This window comes from Dreissena polymorpha, chromosome 1 (genome assembly GCF_020536995.1).
Source record: "Dreissena polymorpha isolate Duluth1 chromosome 1, UMN_Dpol_1.0, whole genome shotgun sequence".
Taxonomy (NCBI): Eukaryota; Metazoa; Mollusca; class Bivalvia; order Myida; family Dreissenidae; genus Dreissena; species Dreissena polymorpha.
The window spans coordinates 108,643,947-108,668,455 of record NC_068355.1 but is presented as its reverse complement, the minus strand read 5'-3'; the positions used below and the strand labels follow the sequence as shown (position 1 = coordinate 108,668,455).

Sequence of the window (24,509 nt, the reverse complement as noted above, 5' to 3'; positions counted from 1 at the left end):
ATGTCTATTACACAACTGTCACCTTCATAATACAGAACCCATGTTTTTACACGACTGCCACCTTCATAATACAGGACCCATGTCTATTACACAACTGTGACCTTCATAATACAGGACCCATGTCTATTACACAACCATGACCTTTATCAGACAGAAGCCATGGCTATTACACAACTGTGACCTATATAACACATGACCCATGTCTATTGCACAACTGTGACCTTCATAATACAGGACACATGTCTATTACACAACTGTCACCTTCATAATACAGGACCCATGTCTATTACACAACTGTGACCTATATAACGCATGACCCATGTGTATTACACAACTGTGACCCTCATAATACAGGACCCATGTTTATTACACAACTATGGCCTTCATAATACAGGACCCATGTCTATTACGCAACTGTGACCTTCATAAGACATGACCCATGTCTATTACACAACTGTGACCTTCATGAGACAGGACCCATGTCCATAACACAGCTGTGATCTTCATAACACAGAGCCCATGTCTTTTACACAACTGATACCTTCATAAGACAGGATTAGTATCTTCAACACAACTGCGATCTTCATAAAACAGAAGACATATTCACAACAATACATCAATCTGAATTGTCATAGAGCTTCACATGTTTTACCTGACTTGCAGTCTCGGCATGGTCAGTTGACAGGCGGTCCTTGCTCATGTCCACCAGGATGTCCACAACCTCCCCTGCGACTCCAGGCACCCATGTAGGATCTTTCCTGCAATTAAATGCATTTTTTTTTGCAAATATTTGGACGACTCTACAGCTTGAAACACTTTTCTTTTATTTATGACCCACAAACCATCACTAAACTACTACCGGTAGCTATTTTAATCACCATTGCTAAAGACAATACAGTGACTACAGGGATATAAATTAACAGGAGCTCCTTGGCCTATGGCCCCTTAAATTTGTAGTGGGCTCAAAGATTTTCTGAAAAGACCTCTGTGTCCTCTATATGAGATGTTCTAAAAGCACAAAGCTGAGCAACAGTGTTTTCAGTTTTAGTTGGCAACACTAACTACCATTTCAATAAACCTTTATAAGTGTAACAATTCATCAACTGGTGGGTTTTTTGTTTAGAATTCCAAAACAAGAAGTTGCAAGCGTCACAAAAAGTACCGGTAATTACATATTTGTAACATCTAATTGAAACAGTTTTCAGCAGAATGTGATTTATATGAATACAGAATAAATCATTTATGGTAATTACATTGAGGTACATTCCAATCTGGTATAAGAAATTTACAACATGTTTGACATAAACAAGAGCTCTCCATAGGATGACTTATGCCCCCTATAAACGCTTGATAGAAGTTATGAGCTTTTTTCGAAACCTAAACGCAGATTTCGAAACCTAAAGGCGGACCCTAAGTTCAAGGTCAAGGTCACAGGGGTCAAAAGTTGTGTGCATATGGAAAGGCCTTGTCCATATAGACATGCATACCAAATATGAAGGTTATATCTCAAGGGACATAGAAGTTATAAGCATTTTTCGAAACCTAAACGCAGATTTCGAAACCTAAACACGGACCCTAAGTTCAAGGTCAAGGTCACAGGGGTCAAATTTTTTGTGCGTATGGAAAGGCCTTGTCCATTTACACATGCATACCAAATATGAAGGTTATATCTCAAGGGACATAGAAGTTATGAACATTTTTCGAAACCTAAGCACAGATTTTGAAAACTAAACGTGGACCCTAAGTTCAAGTTCAAGGTCACAGGGGTCAAACTTTTTGTGCGTATGGAAAGGCCTTGTCCATATACACATGCATACCAAATATGAAGGTTATAGCTCAAGGGACATATAAGTTATGAGCTTTTTTCAAAACCTAAGCACAGATTTTGAAACCTAAACGCGGACCCTAAGTTCAAAGTCAAGGTCACAGGGGTCAAAATTTTTGTGCGTATGGAAAGGCCTTGTCCATATACACATGCATGCCAAATATGAAATTGGTATCTGAAGCGACATAGAAGTTATGATATTTTTTTGAAACCTAAACGCAAAGTGTGACGTACAGACGGACGGACAGACGGACAGTCTGATCACTATATGCCCTCCTTCGGGGGCATAAAAAATAGAACCATGGTTACCCTGCAGGATCATGAGGTAAATCATCTCCATTGTCTTCCTCTTCCTCACTTGTCTCCATGAAGTAGTCCCCACGTTTCAACAGGCCTTCTGCAACACATTGAGCTAACACATGAACTTCCCTGTCCATGGAAATTTTGTTCAGTTCTGTTTTAATATTTGTCAATAAACAGCATCCTAAAGTGTTTATGCGTAGGAATGTAATCTTACAGTGCTAGAGGTTTAGAACCCGAACATCAGAACAAACAAGAATTTCTATTGGCAAGTAAACGGTGATTATGCAAAAATTAGTTTCCTGCAATTAGAACTATTAATAACTTTGAATAAATTATTTGAAAGACACATAGACACAAACAAAACTTGACAACCTAAAAGGTCTTATGCATGACTTCTTAGAAATACATTTCACTGCATAATAAACATATGAAGGTCTATGCATTTGACTGCCAATAACATTTTTTGTTCTTGCATGGCAATAAGTTAAAGACAACAAAACATCACATAGACTATTTACCATTTGCTACGACTTTTTTTTAAATTAATGCTTAATACAAGACATCTGATTTATAAATAATAAAAAGAAATCAAATCCACAGAGAATATATGCATTATAATACTGAAAAGGATGTGTGCGTGTGTTTTTTTTATATAAAAGCACTGTAGTGGTTTTTGCCCTCAATACATTTTAGTGGTTCTAACTCCAGTGATATTTTCTGGAAAAACAGGACCTGTCTCCATAGGATGACATATGCCCCCGAAAAACGCTTTGATAGAAGTTGAGCATTTTTCGAAACCTAAACGCAGATTTCAAAACGTAAACGTGGACCCTAAGTTCAAGGTCAAGGTCCAAATTTTGTGTGAGTATAAAAAGGCCTTGTCCATATACACATGCATACGAAATATGAAGGTTACATCTGAATCGACATAGAAGTTATGAGCATTTTTCAAAACCTAAACACCGATTTCGAAACCTAACACGGACCCTAAGTTCAAAGTCAAGGTCAAAGGGGTCCAAATTTGTGTGCTTATGGAAAGGCCTTGTCTATAATGACATGCATACCAAATACGAAGGTTACATCTGAAGCGACATAGAAGTGATGAGCATTTTATGAAACCTAAACGCAGATTCGAAGCCTAAACGCAGACCCTAAGTTCAAGGTCAAAGTCAAAGGGGTCCAAATTTGTATGTGCATGGAAAGGCGTTGTCCATATACACATGCATACCAAATATGAAGGTTACATCCGAAGCGACATAAGAGTTATAAGCATTTTTCGAAACCTAAACGCAAACTGTGACAGAAAGACAGACAGATGGACGGTCCGATTACTCGTACTATATGCCCTCCTTCGGGGGCATAAAAAACATCACAAAAACTTCCATATATATATATTTTAATTGATAATTGTAAATTTGCCAATCATTGAAGGGAACAAGATAAAACCACTCATATAACTACTGTCTGTTATTTTATTCTTACTCTTTCTGTTAGACTTCCTCTTATTGGATGTTTCCTTCAGCCTATTTGGTTTTCGCTGTCTTGGACCTTTGGACTTCTTTTTTAATGCTTCCTCTTCATCTTCGCTGTCCGGTTCCAGCTTTTTATCAAAAACCCCGGGGTCAAACTTGATTCTTTCACCTAAAAGGAAAGAAAAATGTTCTCACATATAGTATCATTAAAATTGGTTTATTAATAGTGTGACCACTAAAGTGTTCATAAGCTTTTCACAATTTGAAAAAGTGCCAAAGATTTTGACCCCATGCAACCAAGTTTATGATTCAACCTTGATAGCATTGTTACACATGTTCTTAGCAATTTCATAATGATTGGGGAAAAAATGTGACCTGCAGAAATTTCACATGTTTTAACGAAAACTTCCCTACCATCTGGCGGCCATGTTGTTCAAAGGACAACAACCTTGGAATCTTTCAACTTGGGCAAGCTACCATTTGGACAATTGTTCTCATCGAGTGTCTGAATAATTGGGCAAAAAATGGTGATTCCAAAGTGTACACAAGCTTTTTCTTTATGTTGATCTAGTGACCTAGTTTTTAACTAAATGTGACCCAGTTTTGAGCTGCAAACATTGGGAGAAATGTTCTGACAAAGAAGTATGAAGATTCTGCCACAAATAGGCCTCAAGAGTGCTCACAACAGACAACAAACAAAAGGTGATCACATAAGCAAGTTGTGCTCAGGTGAGCTTAAAGCTGTCTATTCAAAACTAAAACTCACAAACTAAACACAGGATGTAGTGTTATATCATTAACAATACTTTGGTTTGTATTGCTCTATGATCTAGTCATCTCATATCTTATCTGTTTAAAATCACATACATCCACCGAATCAACCATATTAATCTTAATTATTCAAGAGACATTTATGCATATACTGTACAAGTGCTACATATAAGATTTGTTTTTAAAAAATTGTGGAGATCTTGATCAAACTATTTTAAACAATGTGGTGTTTTTTATTCATACTTTAGGCCTCACAATTACCGGACTACCACTATGAACTTACGTAGAACTTTATCCACCAGTAGGTGATTTGTCCTTTCTTCCTTGTGGAACTTTTTCTGAAATAATACAACAGTTTGAAATAAATAGTAGCCACGCTGCTATTTCATAAACTGAGTATACCATAAGATGAATGTGATTAGCTGTATTGTGAAGGGCAGTTCTTATTTTAACATTCATAACAAACAAGATGTGTTTGTGAAACACAATGTCCCCCTATATGATGTTTGACCTTGTAGGATGACCTTGACATTGTGAAGGATGACCTTGACCTTTCACCACTCAAAATGTGCAGCTCCATGAGATACACATGCATTCCAAATATCAAGTTGCTATCTTCAATATTGCAAAAGTATTCATAAAATAAGCGATTTGGGCCACATATATTTGACCTCTGACCTTGAAGGATGACCTTGACCTTTTACCACTCAAAATGTGCAGCTCCATGAGATGCACATGCATGCCAAATATCAAGTTGCTATCTTCAATATTGCAAAAGTATTTATAAAATAAGCGATTTGGACCACATATATTTGACCTCTGACCTTGAAGGATGACCTTGACCTTTCACCACTCAAAATGTGCAGCTCCATGAGATACACATGCATGCCAAATATCAAGTTGCTATCTTCAATATTGCAAAAGTATTCATAAAATGAGCGATTTTGGCCACATATATTTGACCTCTGACCTTGAAGGATGACCTTGACCTTGACCTTTCACCACTCAAAATGTGCAGCTTCATGAGATACACATGCATGCCAAATATGAAGTTGCTATCTTCAATATAGCAAAAGTTATTGCAAAATGTTAAAGTTGGCGCAAACAGACAGACCAACAGACAGACCAACAGACAGACCAACAGACAGACCAACAGACAGGGCAAAAACAATATGTCCCCCACTACTATAGTGGGGGACATAAAAATATATACTTGGTTTAATTTAACTTTTGCTTATTTGTTTGCTTCAAAAGGTCAAAAGTCAATCCACTCCTGTGTTGCATCAGTGCAGTCTCGCTTGCAAATGATTTCTTGCGTTACTTTGCAGACAAGATAATCAAGTTAAGGGATGATCTGGATGCAATATCTACTAACTTATCATCTGCCAATATATCTATAGGTACTTTCAAGGATTCTGGTATGAACATGTTTATTCAAGCCTCTTTCAGAAAATGATATTGCGAAACTGGTCTATTCATCAAAACCTACAACATGTGATGTGGATGTCTTTCCAATAACTAAACTCAAAGCTCATTTTACACAACTAGCACCTGTTGTGACTGAAATCGTCAATGCTCACTGCTTTCTGGTGTGTTTCCTGACGAGTGGAAGGGAGCTGTCATTAAACCTTTTTAAAAGAAGAAAGGGCTTCCACTTGAACTGCAAAATTATCGTCCTGTGTCAAATCTATCATTTCTCTAAAAAATTCTTGAGAAGGCTGCAATACATCAGATAAACAACCACATTGAGTCAAATAACCTCCTGCCAACATATCAAAATGCCTATCGAAAACATCATGGAGTAAAGACAGCCATGGAAAAAATGTACAATGACCTTTTGGAAACCATAGACAAAAACCTAATAACCATTGTAATAATGATAGACCTAAGTGCTGCATTTGACACTATTGATATTCCTATTCTTATTCAAATTCTCCAAAATGAGTTTGGAATCCAAAGTTCCCCAATTAAAATGGATTGAGTCATACCTGACTAACAGAACAATGAAAGTTTTGATAGAACAATCTTCATCTGACACTGAGCCTTTGAGATTCGGCGTCCCCCAAGGCTCCTGTGCTGGACCAGTGAATTTCACTCTGTATATATCGGCCCTCAACAAGGTGGTTCAGAAGTATCCAGCTGATCTGTATGGCTATGCAGACGATCACAAGATTGCCTTCAAGATTCAGGCAGGGAATCATGAAAATGAAGCATAAGTTCTACAACAACTTGACTGTCTCAATGATATTATAAACTGGATGACAACTTTTAAGCTGAAAATGAACCAATCAAAAACAGAAATCATTTTATTCGGAACAAGGCAACAATTATCTAAAATGTCCATTTCAAGTGTGAGTGTTGGAGGATGCATGGTTAAGTTAGCAGACCATGTGAGAGATCTTTGTGTTACAATGACCAACACCCTTAACCATGACCTTCACATCACGAAGAAGTGCCAAATTGCCCAAATGCAATTGCGTAATTTAAAAGCTATACGCAGGCATTTGACACAGAAGTCAGCGGAGGTGTTAGTGCATGGTCTTGTACACTCCCATATTGACTTTTGCAATGGTTTATTCACCGATCTACCAGCTTACCAAATTCAAAAGCTTCAGCGGACTCAAAATTATGCCGCAAGAGTGGACCTGAATGTGTCATTTGATCAACCAAGTACTGAACTCTTGAAACAACTCCACTGGCTACCAGTAAAAGCTAGAATCATGTACAAAATCCTGGTTATGGTCTTTCGTGTTGTCCATGATTATGCTCCAGGTTACTTGCAAGAAATGTTTGTCCCAGCAAACAGTTGGTATAGACTTCGATCACAAAGTGACTGTAATCTTGTTATTCCCAGGAGGCGAACTAAGATGGAGGATAGATCTTTAGCTGTTGTTGACCCGAAGTGGTAGAACAATCTACCAAGCCACTTAAAAATCATTGACAATGAGGGCTGTTTTAGATCAAGACTTAAAACTCATTTGTTCAATCTTTTTCATGGATAACCAACGTGCAGTGTTTGTGAAGCGCAATAGAATATTTTTATAATAATTTTGCGCTATATAAGTAACATGTATTTGTGTTTGTATTTGCATCCAACATCGATTAATAGAAAAATGTCATGGGCGCTCACAAGACTTAATGGCATCATATGCTCATAAAGAATGTTACAGCATTTTTACAAATTATGACCGATTTTATCCTTTTTACCAGACACTGTTTCTTTCATTGAATCTTAGCACAAGCCTGAGGTGGTCTTTTGGTATCAGAGAGGGTAATTAAATGTTTTTAAAGTTTTTATTTACTATAATACGACAAAAGTGCAAACTTGTCACAAAATACATTGCAATGTCTAGGTTACAAATTAAGCTGACTGGCTACACAAGCAATCCCAATCAAAGTTTGCAGGTAAGCTACCCAAACACACAATGTTTGTGTTCTGTACTGAAGTAATTTAGGCTAGTGTTCTTATTTTAGTAAAAATGACCTTGACCTTGAACCAAAGGCCCCCAAATGCAATCCCAAGCAAGGCCTCTGCACAGAATTTGAAAGCATCCAAACTGAAATTAATGAGTGGAAAGCATTTTTCTATTTTTAATATCAGTTTTGTTGACCTTGACCAAACAAGTCCCTAATTCAATCAAAAGCTACACCACTTCTAGCGTGATTTTTGCCTTCCGCCACGCATCAATGTGATTCAACCCAGAGTGACATACACTTTCGTAACTGCGCTACACCGTGGAACACAGTGATGTTGCTGTGGCGAATGGCAGTGACAGGTTCAATAATATACGTTGATAAGAACTCACGCTAGGGCGTTATGAGGAAATAAATCTCACTGTCGACCACAGCGATCGCGGTGAACCACTGTGATCACAGTGTACCACCGCCGCCTTGGTAATTTGCGGTGAAATACAGGTACTTTTTTATAAACATATGTACATTTAGATATATATTTTCATTTGTATGTAATACTTAATATTAAAATTGTCATTTTTTCCAGTCTTTTCTATTACATTTACCCTCTTTACAGAATCCTTTGACATGTCTTACATTGTCATGATCGAGCCTTGATGATAGATTGCGTTTCATGCTTCATGTTCTGTTTCAATTGCATGAAGGTTCTCTTGTTGTTTTTAATTACACATTTGTTTTTGTTAGCATTTAAAAAGTATTGCTTGTTTGTGTACATAAAGAGCTCGCCACCATTTTCATAAAATTTGTAAATTGATATCAGACTATTTTAGTGACTTCCTGTTTCTATTGAGACATTTTTTGCTTAGAATACATGTGTAAATTCAAGAAATCCCAAGTAAGCACTCAATTCAGTGATATTTTATTATCATTGTCATGCGAACAGATCATTTGTCATGTTGGCAAGTGACTATTTTAATATATACCTGTGCTTTGTTTAAAACAAGTTCATTTCGATACATATGTAAATAACGTATACAAAGGAGTCTTAACATGATGATCAATATAAATTCACTTATAATATGTAAATTGATAGTTAACACAATATTAATAATATTAATATAAATATGCACAACATAACATATGTAAAACATATAAATCTTCACTTCGATTGATGTACATGTAAAACACTGTTTAATAAAATGTACATGTATATAGAATACATACAGTCTCTATAAGAAATGTTGATAAGAAATCGCGATTAATTGAACATGTAATAATATAACTTTGAGCTTTTTTAAAACTGTTATACTTTTTATTTCAGGCACCAGATACTACCCAAGGCCTTAACAATAGAGAGTAGTGACTTCTCCTTTTTTCTGAAACAGGGAGGAGTTTGGAAAATCAGGGTGAAGTTTGTGCCAACAATATCAACTTAAAGATTTTCAAAAACAAAACATGTTCATTTCACAACTTTTATTATTTCTATCATTATACTATGTTTTTTTGTAAAAGCAATAACTTCTCATTAAAATCTACTTCATCATTACACATTTAAGTCATTTAACACATTTAAGTAATTTAAGATATGTACCGGTAGCACATTTTCATCACATATTTATCATCATTATATTATCATCATCCCTATGACTGCTTTAGTATCAAAACACAATCTTAATGCATGGAACATCTAGTATATATCAATAACATCACATACTTATAAGAGTTCATCTTAATATCAAATATATCATTCACATATATTCTCAGTTTCACAATACATTAACTGCCAATCTCAAAATGATTCCATATTGTCAATATTCTCACAACACAACAAAATCTCATTTGACAGCAAATAATGTGCGATAATTACTGAAATTGTGTTGAAGAATTGCAAAAACACATTTTTCTGAAGTGTAAAGCACATGTGAATTGCATTCTGGGAATCTCCCATGACACATCAAGTAGACTGTGTATTAATTTTACTAGCTGGGTGAAGAACAAGCTGTCAGAGGACAGCGCGCTCGACTATTCGAGTGCTCGACAGTATAACATTAACCATCATGGGGAAATTGTTCATATTCAATAATTTATTGGACGATCTTTCAAAAATAAAAAAAGGAAAAAAATAAAAATATTTTTGTAGGGGGGGTGGGGTGGTTGAGAGGGGGTATAATGTGGGGTGGGGTCATTTATAAGACGATCTTTCAAAAATAAAAAAAGGAGAAAAAAATAAACAAAAAATTTGGGGGGGGGGGGGGTAGGGGGGTTGAGAGGGGGTATAATGTGGGGTGTGGAAATTTATTAGATGATGTTTAAAAAAACAATATGGGCTCTCCGTTGAAGTGACAGCCATTGTGTGAATATGTTTTTTGTCACTGTGACCTTGACTTTTGACCTAGTGACCTGAAAATCAATAGGGGTCATCTGCCAGTCATGATCAATGTACCTATGAAGTTTCATGATCCTAGCCATAAGCGTTCTTGAGTTATCATCCGGAAACCATTTTACTATTTCGGGTCACCGTGACCTTGACCGTTGACCTAGTGACCTGAAAATCAATAGGGATCATCTGCGAGTCATGATCAATCTACCTATCAAGTTTCATGATCTTAGGAATAAGCGTTCTTCAGTTATCATTCGGAAACCATTTTATTATTTGGGGTCACTGTGAACTTGACCTTTGACATAGTGACCTCAAAATCTATAGGGGTCATCTGCGAGTCATGATCAATGTACCTATGAAGTTTTATGATCCTAGGCATAAGCGTTCTTGAGTTATCATCCGGAAACCATTTTACTATTTCGGGTCACCATAACCTTGACCTTTGACCTAGTGACCTCAAAATCAATAGGGGTCATCTGCGAGTCATGATCAATGTACCAATGAAGTTTCATGATTGTAGCCATTAGCGTTCTTGAGTTATTATCCAGAAACCGTTTTACTATTTCGGGTCACCGTGACCTTGACCTTTGACCTAGGGACCTGAAAATCAATAGGGGTCATCTGCCAGCCATTATCAATCTACCTAAGAAGTTTCATGATCCTAGGCATAAGCGTTCTTGAGTTATCATTCGGAAACCATTTTACTATTTCGGGTCATTGTGACCTTGACCTTTGACCTTGAGACCTGAAAATCACTAAGGGTCATCTGCGAGTCATGATCAATCTACCTATCAAGTTTCATGATCCTAGGCCTAAGCGTTCTTGAGATATCATTTGGAAACCATTTTACTATTTCGGGTCACTGTGACCTTTATCTTTGACCTAGTGACCTGAAAATCAATAGGGGTCTGATCTGCGAGTCATGATCAATCTACCTATCAAGTTTCATGATCCTAGGCCTAAGCGTTCTTGAGTTATCATCCGGAAACCATTTTACTATTTTGGGCCACCGTGACCTTGACCTTTGACCTAGTGACCTCAAAATCAATAGGGGTCATCTGTGAATCATGATCAATGTTCCTATTAAGTTTCATGATCCTAGGCTAAGCGTTCTTGAGTTATTATCCAGAAACCACCTGGTGGACAGACCAACCGACCGACAGACATGTGCAAAGCAATATACCCCCTCTTCTTCGAAGGGGGGGGGCATACAAAAAATTGGGGGGGGGGGGGTAGGGGGGAAGGGGGGGTGAGAGGGGGGGTATAATGTGGGGTGTGGTAATTTATAAGATGATGTTAAAAAAAAATCGGGGGGGGGGGAGGTTGGGGGGAGGGAGGTTGGGGGGGGGGGGAAGGGATTCTGGGTAGGGGCGTGGGGTTTTGTTTGGGTGGAATCCATAGTGGTATTCAGGCAAGTGTTGTTTCGTCAAAGGAATAATAAAATGTGATCATAAATAAAGAAGTTATGGCAATTTAAGCAAAATGTTCAATTATCTAAGTGTAAAAGGGTTCATTATTATGTCAAAATGCTTGATACAGTGATCTGCTATTGTTTATAGGTTCGGGTCATGTTGGTAAACAAGTATGCAACATATAAAAGCAATATGTCAAAGGATATAGGAAATATTTGGGGTAGTACGCAAACTTTAATATAGATTTATCAATAATATGCATATTCCAAGTATAAAGGGGGCAATAATTATGACAAAATGCTTGATAGAGTTGTCTGCTTTTGTTTATAGGTTGGGGTGAAGTTGGTTAACAAGAATGCAAAATATAAAAGCAATATGTCAAGGGACAATGAAAATAAATGGGGTAGTACGCAAACTTTAACATTTGCTGCATATTCTAAGTGGAAAAGGGGCCATAATTATGACAAATGCTTGATAGAGTTCTCTGCTATTGTTTATAGGTTGGGGTCATGTTGGTAAAAAAGTATGCAAAATATGAAAGCAATATGTCAAGGGACAAAGAAAATATTTGGGGTAGGACGAAAACTTTAACATTTGCACGCTAACGCAGACGCTAAGGCTAACGCTCACGCCGACGCAGGGGTGAGTAGGATATCTCCACTATATATATTTCATATATAATAGTCGAGCTAAAAAAGTAAGCGTGTTCACGCACAGTCTATTGAGTTTAAAATCGGTAACGGCATTCTGACTTTCTTTCACCCAGCCATCTGCCAAAAACCAGCAATTATCAGATGGTCAATCAATTATCACATAATCATTAGACAACTTACTGCATGGGCGAAAATACGAGTGTTATGATATATCAACCAATATTAAGCGACTGCTTTGTCACGGTCAATTAGCGATCCGTGCGGTAAATTGTGTAATCGTTAGATAAACAACAAACAATAAACTTGCTAATCACCTGCAGGCGGTAGCACGCCCTAGCAAAAATAATTGGGCGGCTTGATTTTCGCTTTTCCGGTCTTGCTTACTAAAAAAATCTGGTGACTTGATCTTTGCTTTTCTGTACTCGTAGGTTGAAATCATGGGCGATAGAGCGAAATTATAGAGCGAAATTATTGCTCTAGTTGCCCGTAAGAGTTGTCTCTGGGTAAGACCAAAAATATGTTTTTCAGAAAATAAGGATGTAATAACAATGCTGACAAGATTTGAATTATTTATATTATAAACATTTATTAAAATACATAATAATGTTACAAATATTAATTTTTTATACATCTTTATCTTTTTATTGTAGATGTCTTGTATTTAAATAAGATACATTCTTGTTTACTTAGAAAATAATGATGGAAAATTTGATCTCTACATCATTTTACGATATCTAATAAAATATGGATAATTTGATGTTTGCATCAATTTACACATAAAAGACCTGTACAGATGGTATTTGAACAGTTCTACTCACTTCTGAATGTATTTTCTATTACAATCACAACAAAAATTTACACTCTCATCTACTTGCTAAGATGGCGATATATTTTGATAATAGGTTAATAGGTAAACAAGACTTCTGTGGTCGGAGACACATGCCTGCAGAAGAGTGCTTTGAACAAGTGACCCTAATTTCAATAGGGGTCATCTACTGTTTAAGGCCAATTTACATGCGAAGTATCAAGCCAATATGTCAGTTTGTTGACGAGTTATTGATCTGAATTGATATTCACACTTAGTGTGACAGTGACCTTGACCTTTGACCTAGTAACCCCAATTTCAATAGGGGTCATCTACTGTTCAAGGTCAATGCACATGTGAATTATCAAGCTAATAGGTGAATCAGTTAACAAGTTATTGATCGGAAACAATTTCACACTTAGTGTGACAGTGACCTTGAACTTTGACTAAGTGATCTAAAATTTAATAGGGGTCATCTACAGTCCAAAACCAATTCACATGGGAAGTATCAAGCCAATCAGTGAATTTGTTGATGAATTATAAATCTAATGATGTTCACACATATTATGACAGTGACCTTAACCTTTGACCTAGTGATCCCGATTTCAATAATGGTCATCTACTGTCCAAGGTCAATTCAAATGTGAAGTATCAAGCCAATCGATTGATTTGTTGACAAGTTGTTGATCAGAAATAAAATTCACGCTTAAGGTGACAGTGACCTTTGACCTAGTGACCCAAATTTCAATAGGGGTCATCTACTGTCCAAAGCTAATGCACACGTGAAGTATCAAGCCAATCGGTCGATTTGTTGACGAGTTATTGATCGGAAACGAACTGGTCTACCAACAGAACGACCGCTAAACAGACTGACTGACATCCAGCAAAGCAATATACCCCCTCTTCTTCGAAGGTGGGCATAATAAAGAAACTCTGATATGACATTCACAGAAACTACCGTAATTGCAAACCGACAGATCTTATTTAGTACATAAAGTAATTATAAAGTCTACATATAAGATGGCAGACATAAAGGTTTCGTGTTAATTGAAATATAAAACACTGTTGTTTTTGTTATTCACACAAATTGATGTTTATCACAATATTCCTTCTATTGCGCTTTTCTTTGAAATATGTGAAGAAATAAACTTGTTACTGAACAAAACAAGTATAGACATAGTCACTCCCCAACAACTGATCTTTTTGCATTAAAATATCACTGAGTTGAATACTTACTGCCAAAGGCTCAAATGTATATCCCAATCAAAACATGAAACCAGTTACTAAAATAGTCTGATATCTAATTACAAGTACATATTACATGCTTATATGTAATTATTGGAAAACTATACATACACAAAAAAGAAAGCATTTTCAAAATGTTAAAAAAAAATCTTTAAACAAACAGCAAGTAAAACTAAATGCAGAAACTATACATTTACCTGCATTTCACCACGGCAAAAATTAAAAGACATATGTTGTCAATGAAGAAATTTCATTTCCTCCATTTGACAAAATTAGAAATTATTTATGTATTGTTATTACAAATAAAACACATGTTGGAATCATGCATTTTTATATTTATAATGTAAAGCCACAATTACACATAAAATGTCTAACTTCATTTCATAAATTCCTTAAAAAAAATCAAAATGTCTGTTTGTCACTACCATGTTTAAACAAGAGATGTGTTTGTCAGAAACACAATGCCCCCTAATGCCCTGCTTTGATTTTTTTTTTTACCTTTGACCTTGAAAGATGACCTTTCACCACTCAAAATGTGCAGCTCCATGAGATACACATGCATGCCAAACATCAAGCTGCTATCTTCAATATTGCAAAAGTTATGGCCAATGTTAAAGTTTATCGGACGGATGCACAGACTAACAGACAGAAGGACTGACAGACAGTCCACCCCAGAGGGGGTAATCACGTGAAAGTCAAGATGGCGACGTCCACGCTGAGCGGTTATTTTTAGCCGTTTTAAACCCTTTATTACTCTTGTTTAGTTTTTAAACGACGCTCCCTTTTCAGCCGTATCAGTAAAAAAGTGATTAGCGTTTATTACATATTTAAATTCGCTCTGTATCTCGACTTTACTCCCCGCAAATTTTCTTAGTGGAGCCCTAATTAGGTCATCCCGCTAAGAAATTTTGCACCTAGTAAAGTCGAGATAAAGAGCAAATATTACTACAAAATAAAAGCCAGTAACTTTCTTGCTAATATAGCTGGATAGTTGGCGGAATTTAAAATATAATACAATATTAAAGGGTATAAAACGCCGAAAAATACCGGCCTCGACATAGACGTCGCCATCTTGATAATCACGTGATTACCCCTTCTGTGCCACCTTACCGGGGTTATTAAAAATTGGAATTGTATACCTTCAATTCAAAAAGATTCTATCAATATTACACTGTAACTAGAAATATATCTAGCAGAAAAGAGTGAATTAGCATAGTTTTAATAAATGATTATACTTAATGTTTATTCCCATGTAAACAGAATATGGCATCTCCTCATGGAGAACATGTTCTGTAAGTTATTTAAAACAATGTTATAAATGATGAAGTTACAGTGGGGTCAAGCAGATGGACAAATGTATGCACGCACATACTGGTACTATTACTCTCAAACACAACTGAAGCAAGCTTACAACAAGAGAGCTTGACAAAAAACATGTATTATGGTAGTTTGAACAATCTCTAACACAGCTATTTTACTCTCATAACAAGAATTACAAGCAAAATGAAATTATTGATACCAAATTAAATGGGATTAATGCCCATCATGTAAATAAGAAAGGAATAAAATCAATAAAAGCATTTTATAAGCATTATTTATTTTTTAATGAACTTCGAACCATGCTTGCACTTGTGATTTTTTAATTTATCAGTTTAAATTATTTTAATCTTTATTATTCATTATAAATTATGTAAATAAATTGGTTTGCAATTGTGTATTATAAAAAATTAAGAACATATGTAACTGAATTTCTAATTTACATTGTATTCAATATTGAAGACTTTAATTTTAATGAAACATTATAATAATATTTATTATAATAACATTATAATAATAATTATAATGTTTCAAAATCAATTCAATTATTTGTGCTATTTATTATATAATTATTTTATTACACATTATTAAATAATGTATAATAAAATAGTTATATAATAAAATAATGATTATTTGTATTAATTTATTTTGATATTTTTTATTTCAGCAACAACAAGTTTTGTTATTGCCTCTAAAAACACATAATTCAGAAAATTATTGACAGGTGCCAAATCAAAAGTAAACTTTGTGGTAAATCAATCATCAATATACAAAATTAATCACTCAGGGTGTTTGATTAACAGTAATCTGTCATGATTGATTGACCACTGTCCCCCATCAGGCATGAATGAGCAATTCTGACCCACACTTTTCATGCAATTATTGCAAACAATCAACAAACAATCACTACAGAAGATCTCACACCTATATGGCTTACCAGCCTTAAGCCAAGCCCTCATGAAAATCACAGGTTAGAAGGTGTTACAGCCAATCAGTGAAGCTTTTAGGAACTAATTGACACTTATCACCAATCACAAGTGATCAGACAAATCCTGGGTATATTACAGACCTTGACTTGTCAAAAATCATAAACCAAACTCAACTTGTAAACAGTTTATGAACAGAGAGAAAAGTGAAAAGCATAGAATAAAAGAATAGATCTAAATCTATTGGGACTGTGAATAAATATCAAGTGTGAACCATCAGATTAATTGTATGATCTTTTACAATGGAAGATTTTGGTGATCTGAATTTGCAGGCTGATGGCAAGCTGAGTAGTTTTGAGGACCTATACGCAAGCATGGACCCTGATCTTGGCGGCAACAGCACTCGGCCAGCCAGCACTATGAGCTTCAACTCATGGACCTTCTCACCAATATCAGAGGAGGTCTCATGCCATGATCAATCTGCAGAGATCCATACATCGATCAATCAGCATCCAGCTACCGTGGTGCAACAGCCGATCAGCAACAGCGTTGTCAACTATGCCCCACAGATGCAGCGCAACATGAGCCAATGTGAGTACATGTATCCGAATACCATAACCTACCACCAGCAGGTGAACATCCACAACTTCATGAGTGGCTACTACATGAGACCACCTGCATGGAAACCTGAATACCCTTGCACCAACGTACACAACTCTGGCTACCTAGGACAACCTCCAATACAGCAGTCAATATATCACGCTGACCCACTGACTACAATCAACACAGCTGAGCTAGAGTTTGCAAGATGCTCGACTCCCGAGTACATGATGGCACTCAACTCGCTGCACCAGACAGACTCTCCCTTAAAACATGACCACATTTTGGCGGGAAATTTCTCGTTTGAGAGTACCCCAGCTGGAAAAATGATGTCCAGCTTCAACCAGGACAGTGGCTACTCATCTGACATTGCAGCGTCCCCAATCATACATTTACAGGTATGAACAAGCATTTTTATTTTATTGATTATTATTTCATTAACAATTCAACGTGGATCTGGATTGATATTTTTATTGATTATGTTTTTTGTAAATATCTCAAAAAGACAATACAATTATTATCATTAAAATCAAATGCAATTGTTTCCTCAATTGAAATAAAAACACATGAAAAAATCAATAATATACCTACATGTTTTGAAGAAAAAAATAAATTTAAAAAATCTGCATATATTTGACACAAATATATTACGATCTGACCAATACATTGGTATACAATACTTTTACCATCATTTTCAGGATGGCAACATCAAGCTAGCCCACCACAAGGTCACCTCGACCCCACAACCCCCGCCGGTCCACAGGATGACCAACATGCCTCTAGTCAAGAAGGAGAACATAGCCCCTACCGCTCCCAAGCTCCAGAACACAAGGTACACTGCACCTGCTGTGTACAATGCCCACGTCGCCCTGGGCAACGATGGACATGTGCGCCAGGGAATGGCTGCAATCAAGAGCCAAGGGACAACTGACCGTGTGATGGGATCTTTGTTGCAGTGTGATCAGAAGTATTCCTTGGATGTTAAAGCGTCTTCTTCTGAGTTGGTGCAGACGAAAGCAGAGAAAGACACTGCTAGATTTACAAGCATGGCCGAGTATCAGCAGGCTAAGAAAGCGAAAACTGCAGACACAAAACGTAAAGCATCATCATCCAGTGAGTATAATCGAAGACGCCACAACGAACCCCTGAACAACCATGCTCTGGATGTAATGAACGAGTGGTATCAAACCCACTCAGAGAATCCCTACCCAAACAAGGCACAGAAAGAGGAGCTGTCCAAGCGTGGAGGTATCACAATTGCTCAGGTAAAGTCGTGGTTCGCTAACAAGCGTAATCGTAGCAATAACACCCGGCCGAAAAAACAGAAGCTTGAAATGGAGGGTAGACTTATGGAGATCTGTCATCAGCTCGCTAGAGATGCCCAGAAACCAGAAAAAGACAATGCCTATTATATACAACAGCTGTCATCCATACTTCATACTGCAAAACACTAACAATGGGTGTTGTAGGGCAGTATTTATCCAATAGTTCTATCCTTGTTATTTTTCATTCAATGTCTACATGTCTTTCATATGTGTTACGTTACTAGTCTTTAATATTTGTTTGTTCATTCTTGTTGCTTGTTGCATTGTCTATTACATTTAAATGCTATGACTTGTCAAAACTACTTGGATTAATATTTGATTTACATAATGAACATTGATGAAATAATCTGCATTCCATTGATCAATGCAAAACTGTGATATATATGTATGGTAAACTCTTGTGATATTTTGGAGAAGTTAAACTGTGATATACTATTTCCAATTTATTTACTGTGATAAAAATGCCTCATCATTTCATAGATCATATCATTATCAAATTTATATTAAAATAAGTTTGTAGTCATCTCATTTGAGTATTTAAGTGCAATTTATTTATAACAAAATAGTTTGTCCTAGTGTATGTATGTATCGATGTATAATGTATGTATCTGTGTAGTCATGTGTTACTTGAATGCATTGTTACTTGTTAAGAATTCAATGTGCTATTTCTCTCTTGTACTTCTTATGTAAATATTGTACATAAACTGGTACCATGTATTTTCAATTTTATAATGATATTATTGAATATGTAAATGAAACAAAACACTCTTTCTGGTAGTTTTTCTTTACACCAGGGGCCCGTCTTATCAAAGATCGTACGACATTCTCACCTTACGATGCAATTTTCGAAGCGCCATAAATACGTAACCGTCACATTTATAATTACTTTTGTTGAACCTTTCCATTCATTTTCAAAGTAGCTGTCAAATATCCTTTATATTTGAAACATACAAATCATTATCACTTACATTTTAAAATTACAAAATTCAATCGTAAGTTAACATTGTCGTACGATCTTTGATAAGACGGACCCCAGGACCTTTATTCACCAAACAATATTAGACTTAAGTCTAAGAATAAAGAATATTATTAAAATTGGAATACTCCTGAATTGCTTTAAATTTGAGTCAAACTTGACATATGCCTCCTCTTTGGTCATCAATGTCATCATTCATGTAGAACAGTCCGTAAATGATACTTACATCAGTGCCAACATATTTAAATGCTGGATGTATTTTTCTGAATTCTATATCTATTTTTTTATTCATAGATCTTAGAATGAGCTGGCGAGTAAAAGTCCAGGACAAAACTTGTTTAAATTAATAATTGTTTATCAGCCAATTAAGATGTGTAATTCAGATGCATACCTTGACTTACAGCACAATATACAAAATATTAATCAAAGTACTGACAGTACTGGTGTGATGATGCTTTAGAAGCAGATGAATATAAAAGCATCAATAACGGCCACCTGAATTTACCGGTCACCTGCAGACAACAGTCAGTCTGGAATCCCCCCGACGAAAAACACTCTATATTACACTTGAATTTAACGGCCACCTGACCATAACGGCCAACGGCCACTATATTCCACTCCGAAATTCATGTTTGACCTGAAATCAACGGTCACGCGTCAGTCGTGTCGAGTCGCGAAAATTAAAAACACAGCACATTATTTGTCCGTCTATTTTGCGTTTAAAGCGTCTGAAAGCAGTAATTGTCTATGATATTATAAAAGCGGTCCGCTGCGAGTAAACAAATAATAAGGTGTTGAGAAGGTTTCTTTTCCGGGGAAAATTGTGGGGGTATCTTCAAAAGAAAATATATCAGAGTTTATGACTTGTTGAAAGTAATTATCGCTAAATTAAATGACCGCTATTTCTTTGAATTAGAACGGAACAATTACACCGTACTATCGGTTTATGACAGCGAATCCGCTTTTTAGACGTTTACGGACGTGACGTCAACGGAACCTGACAAGCTTTATTTACTGAATGAATGAGATGCATGAGTAAACAATTATACCAGCGTTGATAAAGTCATTGTTTAATTTAACAATATGAAATTAAATCAATCTAAAAGAAAATATTCTGTTATTAAGCTTTGTTAATGCAATGAGCATTTGTTTTACACGGTATGCAAACGACTGGGTGAGGTAACGACGTAGTAATACTACCAACTGACCAACCTTCTTAAAATTGTGATCCGAATTCAACGGTCACCTGTGGACAATGGTCACTTTGATCATTTCCCTTGACTGACCGCTGAATTCAGGTTTGACTGTAGTTTTTATTGCTTGTCATTTATCCGCATCCTTAATTTAAGATTTGGCATAGCTGCAGTGTACATGGACTTAAGACAATCCGCAGTTCTTTGTAAAACTTTATTAAGAAAAAGAGGCTTTTTTGGCATAATTTTTTCGTACACAACATTGTGGGAACGAAAATTTTGGATACGAAAATTTTTTTGGATATGAACAAATTATGCCAAAAAAATGTGCGTACAAAAAGAATTTGGGTATACAAAAACAAAAAAGAAAATGAGTATGAAACAAAATTAGGGTATGAACAAAAAATTGGGTACAAAAAAATGGGTACAACAATTTTTGGGTACAATAAAAAGAGGATAAATGGGGTACCTGTAAGTATATTGGGTACCCAAAAAGTATCATTTGAAAATTGGTGTACAGTGAGGTATACTTCAAAGTACCTGAGGTACAGGGAAGTAGCACCCGTGGGGAAATTGACCCATTCAGCCAAAGTACTGGTACATAGATTGTTAGAGATAACAAATTTGGTACAAAACAAAATTTTGGTACGAAACAAAATTTGGGTACGAAACAAAATTTGGGTACAAAACAAAAAAGAGTACGAAAAATTTGGGGTATGAAAAAAATGTGGGTGTCTGCTTCCTGTCCCGAACCTCTCAATAAATTTGAAAGAGGATGGGAACCAAGCTGCCTTTACCTTTATCAATGATAATCAGCGAGGTATGCCGTTTGTGAAAAATTAGCTAATTCAATCGGACTGGCTCGGTCTTTTCATAGGTTGCCATTGAAAAAAAATAATTCAAAGTATGATAACTAAGACGAGCTGCTTCGCTGAAGCAGCATTATATAAAATACATGTAATTTTAAACAAAACGCGACATAATCCCATTAAAAGACTATCTATATCTTACAATTCTCTTCAGAAGCCAGTCTTATAATAAATCATACCACAAATTTAATTTATGATCCGATAAATGATATTCATTAAGTATCGTATTTTCCAATCTCTCATACCTTTCAATCTTTCACATATCCTTTTTGTTAAGAAGACATTGATCCTAGAAGTCTATTTGTATGCCCCAGCATCAACTGATGCCATGATGCATATAACGATAGGCTTATCGGTTTGTTTATTCTTCATCTTACAAGTTTAACTCAAAATAAAACATTTTGTACTGCATCAATAATGATTGGTACAAAGAATTGCTACCTGCATGGTGTCTTTGAACAAAATCAACACACCCACAACACCTAACCTTAGTTCAACCCACATCAACCTGCTTTTGGACTTCAACTTCAACGGTCCCAATTCATGGTAAATCCAAAATTACATGCTTCATCTAACATCAATAATGCTTCCTAAAAAACTTTCATACTTGCATGAATGATGCTTTGAACAACCATAAAAATTCATCATCTGACCTCATTTCGACCTTGTTCTACTGTTTGACTAATTACAGAGATGTCAGTTTTGTCTTACATAAAAACTGCTTGCTACAAATTGTTTCAACTTTAATGGATGAGAATTTATACACAATAAACACACCTCACCTGACCTTATTTTGACTTTGAGATAGACCTACTTTTGGAGTAATTCAGAACGTAAATATTCTGAATTGTTTTGTCTAACACCAATAGTGCTTGCTGAAAAGCTTTGATACTTGCATGGATATTATGTATGAACACTCTCAACACACTAATATACCATGACATTGACCTATCTACCTTTGAACTAATACAAATGGGACAACGAAACAAAACTGAAAAGGCTTCCTCTAGGACAAAAGCGTTTTTTGAAACATCATCTTGTTGTAAGCTTAATGTTAAATTGTCACTATAATGTGTCATAATATATTGTAAAACAGGACATGAGCTAGACCTTTTGGGTTGTACATGAGTAGTTTATAATCGATATGGAAAAAACAAAACGATTATATGCTTTTCATCTAAAGTGTGAACAACCAACACTTACAATTTGTTCAAGCTGAAGCAGTAGTTTATACACAATTCCTCCATGACACTTTATAGCATAGATTATCACAAGTCTCTTATAAACCAACTGACACAAATGACAACCAAGTTCAAGTAATATTTAATAGTTATCCAGGTAACCAAGGTTCTATCAAAGATAAATATATAATCATCCAATACAGATTTCTTAAAAAGTGTTTCTAATAATCTGGGTCGTAGCAAGCATATACAATGGGAAAAATCACAAGCAAACAGAAGGGGTTAACACAGGCCCTTTATTTTCATGAATAAATTTGATTTAAATATAACAATTTCATATTGGCAACATTAAACAATTCCAAATAAAAGCTGAACTATTTGAACTATGGGGGGGGGGGGGGGGGGGGGGGGGGGGGCGGAGGTAAAAATTGGGGCTGCTCAGAATCTCAAAAGTATATAGTTTACCCAATTTCCCAAAATGACTGTCTTTTCCAAATTGAAGGTTTAATAACTACTTAATTTGCAACAGTCAGTTAATTAATCTCCCTATCCAGCTTGATGCATGGATCCTTAGTTTAGTTGAAAAATATTTATTTAGATTGATTGCAGAGAAATCCTAAGGTTTATGGAAACACTTAGTTCATTTCCTGGGTAAAACCAGTCCTTGAAAAGAAACATTGAAAACTCTTATTGTCCATTATCTAGTATGTGTAAGCAAAAACAAAATCACAAACTTGAGATTTGCAAAATGGTACAAAAACAACTGTGAGATAAATTATACCATAACATTATGTATATTGTATTTCCCTTCAGTGATTTGATTCATATTCAGGTGTCTGTCATAACAAACAGTATTAGACAAATTAAAATTACAATACACTATTTGAAATACACTATTTTCAAGTGTAAAATACTTCACATTAAAAAAAGCATTATACACACATGCATGATAAGTCAATTTTAGAAAAGCTTTATCATTAATATGTTCATTATTGTATGAATATACAGGGCTCCCCTTGGCCCCAAAATTTCTGTAGCCAACATTTTAGCCAAAGGATTTTTTTGTAGCCAAATTTTAGAAACTGTAGCCAAAGTTTTAGCAAAGCATTCGGAACCGCTTGTTGTAAGCATAGGCTAAAGTAGTGTAAAAGAAGAAACAAAAAAATAGAAGCTTTAATATGTTTATATATTATATTGATCATCAATGACTATTTTTACTGAGAAAAAAATATATCATTAATTTTAAATTGTTGAAATATCTTTGATAAGACAGGACAGATGAAATATAATCATCCTGTAAGTTTTTTAATATACTCATGAACAAAGTTGAGTCAAGATAATATTGACAAGCTTTTATACAATACCAACACAACATATACAATGCATACATGTTATACCTTAATGTCCTCCCTGGTTCTGTTTGGGAACAGCTGTGTGATGAGGAAGAAGTCAATGCCAATCATGGCAAGGGCTTTGTAAAACTTCATAGTCTCTGAAATTAAAACACATTATGTAGAGGATCTGTGTAGGCTTTGGTTAAATATTAATTACATTTTGCTGAGTAGAAAAACAAGGCGTTAAGTGAGGATTTGTTTTGCTTTACTTACTAGTGATCATAGATATTAATATGGAATGGTCTAAATAAGTTAAACTGCTTCAAGTTTAACCACTCCAAATTAACCAATGATATTCCAAAATTAAGATCATTGTCTCAACAGCATCAGACTTGTTAAACTTAAACTCAGATTATAGAAATCTAAATGCTTTCCTTACATCACAACTTAAAGTTACACCATCCATTGTTTGGACAGTTGTGTAAATAACTTAAGTTACATACTTTTA

The 24,509-nt window shown here is 35.6% G+C and overlaps 2 protein-coding genes across 5 annotated transcripts in view; one reads left to right on the top strand and one right to left on the bottom strand.

Annotated features, from left to right (window-relative positions):
• The window catches only part of LOC127843667 (uncharacterized), a 40,771-nt gene that overhangs the window by 8,382 nt on the left and 7,880 nt on the right, over nucleotides 1–24,509 (bottom strand). For all 4 annotated transcript variants that reach the window (XM_052373372.1, XM_052373387.1, XM_052373378.1 and 1 more), the window contains exons 8-12: nucleotides 24,065–24,159; nucleotides 4,655–4,709; nucleotides 3,611–3,769; nucleotides 2,135–2,222; nucleotides 653–758 (exon numbers count right to left, since the gene is read on the bottom strand). In XM_052373372.1, the coding sequence (XP_052229332.1) occupies nucleotides 653–758; nucleotides 2,135–2,222; nucleotides 3,611–3,769; nucleotides 4,655–4,709; nucleotides 24,065–24,159 (503 nt within the window). The remainder of the gene's footprint in view (nucleotides 1–652; nucleotides 759–2,134; nucleotides 2,223–3,610; nucleotides 3,770–4,654; nucleotides 4,710–24,064; nucleotides 24,160–24,509) is intronic.
• On the top strand, nucleotides 16,552–18,789 carry LOC127843832 (uncharacterized). Its single transcript, XM_052373705.1, has 2 exons — nucleotides 16,552–17,521; nucleotides 17,822–18,789. Exons 1-2 carry the CDS (start codon nucleotides 16,826–16,828, stop codon nucleotides 18,575–18,577), a joined length of 1,452 nt encoding a protein of 483 aa, XP_052229665.1. The 5' UTR covers nucleotides 16,552–16,825; the 3' UTR covers nucleotides 18,578–18,789.

Coding starts and splice junctions, on each gene's coding strand:
- LOC127843832 (XM_052373705.1), top strand. CDS start 16,826: ATGGAAGATTTTGGTGATCTGAATTTGCAGGCTGATGGCAAGCTGAGT. Junction 17,522..17,821: donor CCCCAATCATACATTTACAG/GTATGAACAAGC, acceptor CATCATTTTCAG/GATGGCAACATCAAGCTAGC.